The 13,124-nt window shown below is 38.0% G+C and overlaps 1 protein-coding gene across 22 annotated transcripts in view; it reads left to right on the top strand.

Annotated features, from left to right (window-relative positions):
• FARS2 (phenylalanyl-tRNA synthetase 2, mitochondrial) overlaps nt 1-13,124 on the top strand; it is a 584,196-nt gene that overhangs the window by 114,136 nt on the left and 456,936 nt on the right. For 13 of the 22 annotated variants that reach the window (XM_072729194.1, XM_072729189.1, XM_072729192.1 and 10 more), the window contains one exon: nt 10,911-11,548. The exons of 1 other annotated variant lie outside the window; for it this stretch is intronic. In XM_072729194.1, the coding sequence (XP_072585295.1) occupies nt 10,931-11,548 (618 nt within the window). In that variant the 5' untranslated portion in view covers nt 10,911-10,930. Of the gene's footprint in view, nt 1-4,088; nt 4,176-10,910; nt 11,549-13,124 lie in introns of all 22 variants that reach the window. 8 more of the 22 variants (XM_072729196.1, XM_072729190.1, XM_072729191.1 and 5 more) reach the window with 1 other exon arrangement.

Below are 13,124 nucleotides of genomic sequence, written 5' to 3'. Positions count from 1 at the left end.
CATCCAGGCCCATGTAATGAATCTTTCCTAAAACCCAAAAAAGGATGTGGTTGAGAGAGCTTTAGGGTTGCTGATCATGTGGAGGGTTGTATGCCCAGGAGAGGCATGGAAACTCTACCTTACCTCCTTCCCACAAACCTTGCCCTCTGCATCTCTTCCATCTGGCTGTTTCTGAGTAACATATTTTTATAATACGTCGGTTAAATAGTATGTAAACTGTTGTCCTGAGTGCCACTCTGGTAAATTAATTAAACATGAGGAGGGAGAGCCTCTGATATATGGCTGGTCATCACCTGAACTAGTGATTGGCATTTAAAGTGGGGCAAGAGGGCAGTCTTGTAGGCCTGAGCTCTAAACCTGTGCTACCTAATGCTATCTGCTGGTAGATGGTGTCAGAATTCAGTAAATTGTAGGACACCTAGGTGGTGTCTGCGGAAAATTGGAGAAGTGCTTGGTGGTATTGGAGAACGTACATCACAGCAAGTGAAAAACCCCATGGGCACTGTGGTAAAAACTGTGTCATGAGTTAATTCCTGGCCTTGGAGCAGTGAGTGTGCAGTGGTAACAGCAAGCAAGGGGGAATTCAGTTGAGCCTGATAGGATAGAAACCCATATTAGAAGGCCAGAAACAAGCCTTTTTAACTTCCGTGTATCAGGGCTAGTCATCATCTGATGGCCAGATTGAGGCTGATGATTACCATGAGGATAGTAATAGTGCTGTTTTTCTCTGAGATCCTCTGGCAGCCCCATACAGTGACCTACATGTGAACCCTAGATATTAGCTTATTTTGGACTAAGTTTTGGTGGAAATTTTCCTTAGAAATAAATATATATATATTTTTTTACTAAATTACAGTGTAACATTTTAGCTTTAATGTGTATTAAAGACTTAATGGGTAAGATTGAAAAACATTTATTTGGTATAGAATCTGGCGTCAATTTCCCAGAAAATCTGAGTATCTTAGGAAAAGAACTTTGAGTGATTGGCATTGTGATTATGACAATTGATTTATATTTAGGGAGAGGAAATTGGAAAGGCAAAGAAGTTCTTACAAGCCAAGCATTCTACCTGCTTTTTTTTTTTATTATTATTTATTTATGATAGTCATACAGAGAGAGAGAGAGAGAGAGGCAGAGACACAGGCAGAGGGAGAAGCAGGCTCCATGCACCGGGAGCCCGACATGGGATTCGATCCCGGGCCTCCAGGATCGCGCCCTGGGCCAAAGGCAGGCGCCAAACCGCTGCGCCACCCAGGGATCCCTACCTGCTTTGTTATAAAAAATAATTGCTTAGCTGGTCACTGGACGCAAGTAATTAAATGCTCTATGGCCATGTTACATTTATTCTGGCATTTGTTTTTGATATAAGTGAGTTTAATACAGGCCTTTAATACAGGCCTAAGATGATTAAAGCTCAACTCAACAGATATTTTTAAAATAACTTTTTCTTATAATAATTCAACTCTTTCAAATAAGACAGGTCAATTAAAAATGTAATATCTGTTTAGAAAGCTTAGAAATATAAAAATAGAAAATAAGGACAAGGGATTAAACCTATTAAATCTTGTTTAGTTCCTAAATGTAGTATGCATGTATTTATAGGTAGGTCATATATTTACATAGCTAAGATCATATCATACATACAATTTTATGTCCTATTTATCGCTTTATAAGTATATGGTTATATCATTAAAACTCTGAGACCATTATACTTTATGAGTGCATAATATTTTATTGTATAGTTCTATAATTTACTTAATCACTCCCTTGTTGGGGGATGTTTATATTGTTTCTAATTTTTTTGTATTATAAATCATACTGTAGTGAAACTTCTTTGTGTTTAACTTCTGCCTTCATTTACATTATTTTCTTGTGATATATTCCTAGAAGGGTAATTACCCTGTCAAAGGGTATGAACAGTTTTAAATCTCCTGGTAGTGCTGAATTGCTTTCTAGAAAGGTTGCACCAATAACACTCTCACAAGTAATGGAGAGAGCTGCCTTTATAGAGACATTTGTATTGTTGGTGGTGTTGTTGTGTTCATACTACTCAGCAGGAACATAAGCACACTCTTGCCTTGCCCTTTTATGAGTAAAAGTCTATGGAAGTTGGCCATTTCCCCACCATATTTCAGTGGAGTAAAATGTACAGATTGTATGTTGACTAAGGCACGATCCATATTTTTTGGTAGAAAGTGTTTAAGCACTGCATCTGGAGGTTAATGGAATGTGCCTCATCTTTTTTTGTGTGGTCGTGACCATATGTGGGTCGTGTTTGCTTACAATGGCCCTTTCCCGTAAGCTAATTGTGCTTTGAAATGACCAGTCCAGCAGACTTAATGCACTGCTTAGTTTCTTTTACATACAAGACTGAGGGATATTAAAAGGAAAGACTGTTTTAACCATTACAAAATTCATTCATTCTAACAACAAATACTTGGTGTTTTTCTAGTTCTAGTCACTTGAGCTAGATTTATAGTGGTGAAGAAAGCTTACTGTGTTCTCATGTGGCCTGTTGAACAACTTAAAGTATCCAAATACAATCTGTGACCATATAACAAGATGCCTTACATGTCTTTTTAATTTTTATTTATTTATTAATTGAACTAATTTTTAAAATAAGAATTATGTATTTAAGATAAATATAGTGATTTGATACACATATATATGAAATGATTTCTACAGACTAATTCACAGTCATCTCACATAGTTACCATTTTTTTTGTATCTAATGACAAAAAAATCTGAAATCTTTACTTTCCATGAATTTCTGATACTCAGTACAGTAGTATAAACTGTAGTTGTTATCATGCTGTACATTAGATCTCTTGACTTCTTCATCTTACAAACTGTAGCTTTGTGACTTTTGACCAACATCTCTCCATTCCCCCCTCCTCTGCATCACTGGTAACTACCTTTCTACTTTTCATGCTTCTGTGTACTTGATTCTTTTAGATTCCTCATTATAGGTGAGATCTTAACTGAATTCAAGATTAGAACAAATTTGTACCTGGGAATTAGGCCAATGGATTATCACCTCTGACTGATTGATTGGCTGCATATCGTTGGGAATATAGTTAATCTGTGACTTAGCTTCTTTATGACTGTTGGACTTAATGATTTCTTTTGTCCTTTCTAGTTTTCAAATTGTTAAAATTTTTCTGAAGATTGAATATCTGTTTCTAAGCTGAAATCCATATACTATTTTAGAAGCTAGTTTGTATCCTAAAATACAATCTTAGGAATCAGTTTGATTGTTTTGAGACTGGAATTCTCATTTTTCTTATATGAGGGTCTAGATCTGCCCTGTCCAGTATGGTATCTACTAGTCATATGTGGTCAACTTCAATTAAAATTAAGTAAAATAGAATGAAAAATGAAATTCCTTAATTGCACTGGCCACATTTCCAATACTCAGTAACCATATGTAGCTGGTTCTACCACATTTGACAGTGTGGATATAGGGTATTTCTGTCATTGCAGAAAGTTCTGTTGGGTGACACAGACCATTGTTTTTTGGTCGGAATAAGTTGTGTTTTAGTATAGAGAATTGAATAACATTTGTATCAAAAAGAGCTAAAAAAAGTGATCTAGTATCTATTTAAGTTGTACTGCTTTGGGTACGCTAGGACTTCTTTTTCCCCTCATTTAGTTCCAATGTCAATTTTCAAGAAATTTTTTCTGTCCTAGTTGGAACATAGAGCTATGTACATTGATTTTGACACTTGAAGAAAATGAGCTTTAGCCGCACTTCTGTAAGGACTTCACAGTGTTAAAAATGTTAAAATGTCACTATGTAATTTTGCTTAAAAAAGTTGTTTTTACAAAGTTTCAGTTTGGGATGATAAAAACGATCCAGGCATAGATGGTGATGATGTTGCACAACAATGTGAATGTACCAAATGCAACTGAACTGTACGCTTAAGAATGACAAACTTTATGTTATGTATATTTTAACTGCACAAAAACCAATTTGCTCTGATTAGAAGGAAAATGAGCATCTGGGTAGTATCATAGTGGTGTTGAGTGTACTGTCCTTATACTTCAGGAGGAGGAGTAGAGGTTTTAATCTGTCACATCTGTCCCAGGCTGGATTCGCCAGGAAGCAAATTCTGAGATGAAGATTGGGATGCAAGATTCATGCTCTTCCAACTGGGCCAGCTAGGCACCCCTAGGTAAGGCTGTCTTGAAAAAAGGCAGAGTCCTGAGTAGTATCTGGGTGGATGAGTCCTTCCTTCCCTACCGCAAGTTTGGGCAGTGCAGCACAGTTACTCCTGGTTGTATCAACATCAAGCCAGAAGTCTGTTTCCTAATAATCCACATTTCTGGACTATGTAAATAGAGGACCAGAGAGTAAGAGAAAAGGGCTCTTGTGCTGTTGGGTGAATCCAAGAAAGTCACCAGCTGAGGGCTCTGGTGGCCGGTGCAAATAAATATATTGATCCGAATACTACTTAGTACCAGATAATCTATCTTCCTTGTACATTCTCAGTTTTAACCTACTTTAACAAGAGTGCTTTACATTTTATGAAATAATTTCACATGTGCATTATTGATTCCAGTAAAACCTCCTCCAGTACACACAATTATTAGCTACAGCTACCAGTGACCAAGAACATAAGAAAGGGCATGCTCCACTCAGATTTTTCATTTCTTTTCTGGTTTGAGTTAATTATTTGTAATTGTTTATTTTTTCTTATAAACACAAAGTTACATCATAGCTATAAGTAAATGTCCTTTAGAGTGACATAATAATTTTTTATTTCTTATGATCTTTTATTAGTCAAAGTAGCTTGAAATATTGTATGTTTGTATAACTTGGAATGACCAAGGAAGGAAGGAAAATATGATGGAGTGAATTAGCCCATACTGTACAGTGGGAGAAACCACCCTCTTATCTTCCCAGGTACCATCATCAACAAACAACAGCAGTGAGCACTTTTTATAGGGCCCTGAGGTACTCAGTCTAAAGCCAGTAGAGTGATTTTGCCTCTTTCTGACTTTTATGGGGAAATGTATCAAAAGAAAGTCAGCACAAACTTACCTGAATAGCCTTTTAAAAAGAGTCTTGGCCTATTGCAGACATCTCAAAATGTCCTTGTAAGTAATAAAGAAAAAAAGTTCATTGCATTTTTTAGTAGTGTTGACTATCTCTGGCATATTATTTTTAAGTCATGATAGGGTGAGAGGTACATAGAGTTCTTTATATATTTAATACATGACATTTTTATATTCATTTTATAGAACTAAAACTTTGTACCACTGGCTAAAGAAACTCTTATTTATACCTTTGTTTTTGTGTCCTTTTTGCCTCCATCTTATTTCTCTTTTTCAGTGGCATAGAGTGGAAACATCATGGGATTTTAAAGTTAGAAGACAAGGATTTGATCCCCTATTTGCTACTTTATCCGTGGGAATTGAGTTATGTAATTTGTGAACCAATATTTCTTTTTCTGTGAGTTGTGGCTAATAATTGTGTGTACTGGAGGAGGTATTACTGGAATCAGTAATGCACATGTGAAATTATTTCATAAAATGTAAAACACTCTTAATAAAGTAGGTTAAAATTGAGAATGTATAAGGAAGATAGATTATCTGGTACTAAGTAGTATTCGGATCAATATATTTATTTGCACCAGCCACCAGAGCCCTCGGCTGGTGACTTTCTTGGATTCTTACAGAATGTATGTTCATTTTTAATTATTTATTTATTTTAAAAATCAATAACCTTTGAGTCTATCTAGAAAAATCTTCTAGTGACTGCTCTCTGCAGTTAGGTTGTTCATGGATAACAGGTCACCAATTAATGTACTTCTCTTTGGCTAACTCCTGACTTTTCAGTGGCCACATCAATCAATCATCATTATTCCTCTAGTTTTCCCTCTACATTCTGATCTTACACTTTCTCTGAATCAGTTTCCTTTTTCCTTTTCAAATTTCTCATGTTTCTTTGAATTTTTATTTTCTACAAATTACTCTTAAATAGATTCCTCTTAATTTCTGGCATAGTGCCCTCCTCTGACCCTACTATCTAATATTCATAACTTTTCATACTAAACTATAGCATTCCTCTTTGAAAAAAAATTACATTTACCTGGTGAATGTTGAGATCATACACAATATTTTTCTTATAAATCTAAAGCTTTCCTTGGGAGATTAGGACCATCTATTAAAAGTTCCCTTAGCTTACCTTCCTTCAGTTTCAGAAGTTTTAAATGTTTTTATTCTCTCTTTAGTATCTCCTTCATTTTGATTCATGTCTTCATCCATGATAATCTGATTGCTTCCTCACTTAGCCATGGAAATTGCCCTGTTGTTGGTCATTCTGTCAAATAGTTCTTTTCTTTGCCCCCTGCCTAACCTCTTTGTTACATTTTAGCATATTGACCAATTCTTTCCCCATCCTTTTCTGTTTTTCCTCTTTCACCTCTTCCCTGTTCTTTCATCCAGTATCAGGTGTAGTGCTTGACTCTGGGTATATGAAGATTTACATAAGAGAGAGATGTGTGTATTCTGCTCTCAAGAACTGCATAGTCTAACAACAAGATAGACAAATAGTAATAATACTGCATGCTGGGGATTGCACATACAGTGGGTTCAGAAAAGATCTTGGTTGCCATCTAGAAACTCTCTGCCCTTAGGTTCTGTGATATTGTACACTTTAGTCTCTTCTGGCTTACTCTTTATATACCCTTTTCTTAAATAAGGTAGCTTCCAAGAATTTGGTCTTTTGCCCATTTTTACTTTTGCTCTCACCTGCCCATGGACTATCGTATGCTCTTATAATGTTAACTCTCACCTCAATACACATAATTTTCAAGGCCTGCATTTGTAGCACTAATCTCTCATCACCCCATTTTCAAATCCATACCTCAGACTGATTCTTAGAAATTCTAACATGACTATGATCAGCCATATTTAGCTTTAACCTGTCCAAAGCTGTTTCCCTCTCCAACCACAAAAACACACATGAAAATCATTTGAACAGACAAACAAAATTCATCCTGTGTTTCCTGTATCAGTGAATAACTACCGTTTTTCTGTTATCTGGTCTCTAGAAGTCTCTGAGTTGTTTTTAACTCTTGATTCATCTTTTATGTATTGGGCCTTGAGTTAAGTATATAATGAACAGGATCTAGTTTAATTCTTTTACTATGAGGTAGGTATTGTTTTTTACAGTTTTCTACATGAGAAACTTAAGAGTCAGAAAGGTCAAACCAGGGGCCCAAGGGTAATGCACAGTGCCTGAAGGGCTGACTTAGGGTCACAGCCACGTGGGTATCTCTGCAGAGTATGGTCTTTTGCCCTTTGTATTCTATTGACTCTTGTCACGGTTGGTCTCATTGTGTCTTCTGTACTATTATTGGCACATTTAATATCCATATACTTTTGTTACTTTTAGTCGCTCTATAATCTGCATATTTTGTGACTAGGAAGATATTAATAGTTTGGAAGAACTTCTCAGTTAATGAAGTTGAAATAGGGCTCAGCAAACTTTTTCTGTAAAGGATAGGATAATACATGTTTCAGGTCTTTGTGAGCCATATGTTTTCTGTGGCAACTATTTAGCTTTAGCTTTGCCTTCATGGTAGAGAAGCTATTGCAGACTATATGTAAATGAATGGGTTTCATATTGCTACATTCCAGCAAAACTGTATTTACAAAAACAGAACATGGGCAGGTTTGGCCTACCAGTTTTTGGTTAAATAGCATTTTGTTCCCACTATCTAAACTAGTGGGTTTTATTTGATTTATCAGTATATTCATTCATTTAAAATGCATTTATATATAATTTAAGTTGCTCAGGTAAGAGAAATTAAGAGAGCTAATTAAAGAGATGTACTTTGTATTTAATAGTCTGGGAGCTCTTGATTGTATTGTATTCAGTATTTAAGTTGGTCAGGGTTCTGAACTTTGTCCATGGGGAGGTATATGGGTTTATGCAAGTTGCATGATCTCTCTGACTCTTAGTTTCTTTGTAAAGTGGTAGGAATAACACTTAACCTCGCAGGGTTGCTGAAAATGGAACAATAGAAGTATGACTGCCATTGGTGGTGTCATTTTCCTGGGTCTCCTGTGTTTTCCACTTGAACTGTTTCTTTGTTTTTTTAATTAAGGATTTTATTTATTTATTATTTATTTGAGAGAGACAGAGTGTGTGTAAGCACAAGAGTGGGAGAGGGGGAGGAGGAGGGACAAAAGGAGAGGGAGAAACAGACTGCCCACTGGGCAGGGAGTCTGATGCCCAATGTGGGGCTTGATCCCAAGACCTGGAGATCATGACTGGAGCTGAAGGCAGATGCTTAACTGACTGAGCCTGGAACTGTTTCTTAGAAATTTGAGAGAAAAAAAAAAAATTTGAGAGAGACAAAAGAAGGGCATCTCCTTCTGAGATGGAAGTCGTAAAGCTATCATAATCATTATTCTCTCACTCTAATAGGTGACAATAGAAAAAACAAAAAAGCCAAATTGGGCAGCCCGGATGGCTCAGGGGTTTAGTGCTGCCTTCAGCCCAGGACCTGATCCTGGAGACCCGGGATCGAGTCCCACGTCAGGCTTCTTGCATGGAGCCTGCTTCTCCCTCTGCCTGTGTCTCTGCACCTCCCCCCCCCATGAATAAATAAATAAATAATGCTTAAAAAATTAAAAAAAATAAAATCTCCTTTTAAAAAAAACAAATACATTTCTTGAGTGGGGAGAAGTGACAGTGGGGAATATATGCCAGGGCTGCACAGATAGATAAAAAGTCTGGAAAAAAGGACAAGAAAATTAAACTTTCCTCCGCAAGCTAAAGGTAGGGCGAGGAGAACAAAAAAGGGGCATGAGGAAGTTGGGGCACATATGTGGGCACATATGGGGGAACAGGACCTAGAAGTGGGTTTGGATGTGTGAAGGGCTGGGAACCAAGAAGGAAAAGATAGCACTCCATGAATGACTGCACCAATAGCATGTTTCCAGAAGAATTCTGACCTTTGCATAACAGCATATACTTTTGGAGGAAAAGAGATGCTTTCTTGTGTCTTACTAAGGGTGCTGAGCTAGATATTTGACAACCTAACAGTGTGACTGTGTGCTAAGATGTATAAGGTGGCATATGCATATTTAAAATCTCATCGACAATCCACTGAACACCGTATATGGGAAGACAGATTTCCACTGAAGTTCAGCCAAAAATGCTTTTTGAAACTGACAAAATAGTGCCATAAATGAATAAATCCAGGGGAGTTCCTGGTATCTTCTCATGATGGCAGTTTCCTGCAAAGGTGCTATGTGCAGGCTTCTAATAAGCAATCACACACACACACGATAACTTGTAGCTAGATATTTTCAGTTACACTTTTGAATTAGGTGCACTGTGATGCCTGGGTACTACTCAGTATGCTTTTGATGTCACTTGGAACAATAGAATTCTCTCCTAAGGCAGCTTACTATCGTGAAGGTATGTGTTTTCATAGTATGATTATTGGGCCTTGAAGTAGAATAACCACATGGTTGTATGCTTTAAAGTAGCCCAACAGATAAAAAAAATTCCAATTTTTTAAAGATATTATTTATTTATTTGACAGAGAGAGAGAGAGAGAACATGAGCACTCACGCACCAGAGGAGGGCACTGTAGTCAGAGGCAGAGGGAGATGCAGGCTCCCAGCTGAGCAAAGAGCCTGATGGGAGGCTGGATCCCAGGACCCTAGGATCATGACCTGAGCCGAAGGCAGATGCTTAACTGACTGAGCCACCCAAGTGCCCCAAATTCTAGACATGTTTTTAAAAAAGATTTGGTCAGTACTCTGTCTTCTGGCTGCTTTGTATCCATTCCCAAGTAAGTGTAGCCCCATTCCTGGTTTAATATAGGTGCATATTAGAAACTTGCTCTTTTACAAAACAAAAATATAATGGTGGATACTGCACTGTTACTTAGTTTAAATGACATGACCAGATGTGAGGATAGAAAAGATTTGCGTTTATAAAAATAACTTCAGCTGTCCATTGGTATAGTCTATAATATTTAATATTACACTTTGTGTAATAGTTCCTTAAGTTGTTCTTTCTTTATTTCTTTCTTTATTTTTAAGATTTTAAGATATTTATTTGAGAGAGAGAATTCACAAGCATGAGGGAGGGACAGAGGGAGAGGGACAAGCAGACTCCCCTCTGAAAAGGGAACCCGATGCAGCTAGATCTCAGGACCCTGGGATCATGACCAGAGCTGAAGATGGATGCTTAATTGACTGAGCCACCCTGGCACCCCAATATTTAATATTTTTATAAATATTAAATAAAAATAACCATCACCCAGAGTGGTATATTTTATTTGAAATATCAAAAAAAGTTAATGTAACAAATTGTAGTAGCAGTTTTGTAAATTATATAATAACATTTTGTAATACAGTGGAATAACCAGGAAGTCTATGTGTCAAAGTTAAGCAAGTTTTGAGGTTAGGAGAATGATGGGCAGAAACCTGCAGGATGTCTGTTTTATCTTGTCTTCTGCTGTATATAGTCATGTACTTCCTTTCATTAATGAGACATTGTTAGGGTTAACCAAGCCTTGTCTTTTAGACGATCCCTCTAAACCTTTTGGTTCTAGAATATAGTTCAAATAAAAGCAAATTGTCACACAAAGTTTTATTGAACATGAGGGATTCAGGACATGACATGACACGATAAAGGAAGTTTTCTTCAAACCCATGAAAGTAGGGATCTAACATGATGTTTAAGGTTCTTTTGATGTAGAGCAGTACCTATTAAGCCTCTGTCAGCAGATTTCCTTAATGGGGTCTTTGGTCTGTGTGGAAGAGGTAGTAGGGGAAACACGTCATTAGGACAGTGGGGAGCAGGTTGGAAATACAGGACATACTTACCTTTTACAGAGTGAAGCTTGACTTGTGTTTTGCATGTGTGCTCTTTCCAGAATCTGTGAGAGAAGTTGCAATGGTTTGCTCAGCTCTCAGGAGAGTTGCCCATATGCATGTTTACCTGGTGAGGAAAGCCAGTAGTGTCTCCAAAGGCCATCATCATCATCATCAGGCCTTGGGCTCGAGACCTGCTGCTTCAGAGTTTGCTGCCCGAGGAGCTCCAGGCAGTGTGGTAGAGCTGCTGGGCAAATCTTACCCTCAGGATGACTATAGCAACCTGTCCCAGAAGGTCCTCTCCAGGGTTGGCAGGAATCTGCACAACCAGCAGCATCATCCTCTTTGGCTGATCAAAGAGAGGGTGAAGGAGCACTTCTACAAGCAGTATGTGGGCCGCTTTGGGACGCCAATGTTCTCGGTCTATGATGACCTCTCTCCGGTCGTCACCACCTGGCAGAACTTTGACAGCCTGCTCATCCCGCCTGACCACCCTAGCCGGAAGAAGGGAGACAACTATTACCTAAATGGGAATCACATGCTGCGAGCGCACACGTCCGCACACCAGTGGGACCTGCTGCATGCTGGGCTGGATGCCTTCCTGGTAGTGGGCGATGTCTACCGGCGGGACCAGATTGACTCCCAGCACTACCCAGTGTTCCACCAGCTGGAGGGCGTCCGACTCTTCTCTAAGCACGAGGTGAGTCTTGAGACATTTCTTATCATTGATAGACAGCGTGGACATTCTTGTTGAGGTCACTAAAGTTTATCTCAGTGAAAACAGTTTAGCTCAGTGAAACCAGACCTCATTTTGCATTTGTGAATTATACATCCTTCATGGTTTCCTTTATATAGGCCGAGGCTTTATATATATATATGTTTTTAAAGATTTTATTTATTCATTCATAGAGACACAGGGAGAGAGAGAGGCAGAGACACAGGCAGAGGGAGAAGCAGGCTCCATGCAGGGAGCCTGACGTGGGACTCGATCCCGGGTCTCCAGGATCACACCCCGGGCTGCAGGCGGAGCTAAACCGCTGCACTACCGGGGCTGCCCAAGACTCAATATTTTTTTATTGATTTGTTGTATTAGTACCTACAGAAATTAGTGGGCCTTTGTTTTCCCTCGTCTGCCCTTATTCTTTCAGTCTTGAGACCTGCCTTTCTCTGAGTTCCTTTATGTGAATGAATAGTCAGGGGCTCAAATTTATCCTCAGTCCAGGATGGTTAAGATAAAATGCTGAAACCTACAGTTGGATAATTCCACTTCTCAGTTTGTAAAAGTTAATTAGGTATTCATATTATTAGAGAACAGTGAATTTCTTACACAGGAGAGGGGACTGGCAGTTTATTGGCTTAGATTGGAAACTATGTTCTTGTTCCCAAGCTCTTACCTTAGCCTTCCCTTTCTTACACCTGTAGGTGCGTGACATTTTTTTCCATTGTCAGATGCTGAAGTGTATCTTTAGATGCTTTGAGGTTTTTGATCAGGAAATCTGACATTCTGGTTATTCTCAAAAGCACCCAACACCTTTGTTTGCTGATATAATATACCGATTTCCTAATTTTTTTTGGCAAATTATGAAAATCCCTAAAAGCTTGAGTCTGTTTCCTAAAATCCTTTAGTACTACTTGTCTTTCATTCATATATTTTTAAATCTGTGTTTTTATGTAAGAAACAAATGGAATGAAATGAAACACAGGAAATGTTTCATTTCGATTTACTCCTTTCGCACTTCTAAACATGCTCTTGGAAACAGGAGGAACAATTACCATCACAAAACTCCCTCCTGTGAACAGAAGCTAAATGGACTGTTGGGCATGGAAAAGTATAGTATATGATCCCTAGACTAAGAAGTAACCATTGTTTTGTTGTATTAAATGAGTCACATCATCTGAGCCAACTGTATGCCTCAGGTTTTCCTTTGAATCCATGATACTCCAGCAGTAGGGTAGCTTTACACAAGAAGGATCACAGAGCTGCTTAAATGAGCATTCTTACTACTTAGAATAGCTGACTTTTCTAAATTAGAATTAATACTATTAATAAGGGTATGGGTTTATTAGAAAATGAAAAGGAAATGAACACAGACAAGTTAAAGTCTAAGAAATATGACCAAGTGATAGAATGTCACCTACAATTAACGTGCTGGAGGAGATGTATGCTAGTAATAGGGTGTCTGGGTCACAGTGGCCGGCAGGTGCTCAGCCTAGTTTACTTCGTTACAAACAAATTCATAATCATAGTAGAAGATTTTAAATGACTTTAATCAAAA

The sequence above is a fragment of the Vulpes vulpes genome, chromosome 12 (genome assembly GCF_048418805.1).
Source record: "Vulpes vulpes isolate BD-2025 chromosome 12, VulVul3, whole genome shotgun sequence".
Classification (NCBI taxonomy): domain Eukaryota; kingdom Metazoa; phylum Chordata; class Mammalia; order Carnivora; family Canidae; genus Vulpes; species Vulpes vulpes.
The sequence above is the reverse complement of the archived record's forward strand: the minus strand, read 5'-3'. Positions and strand labels throughout refer to the sequence as shown.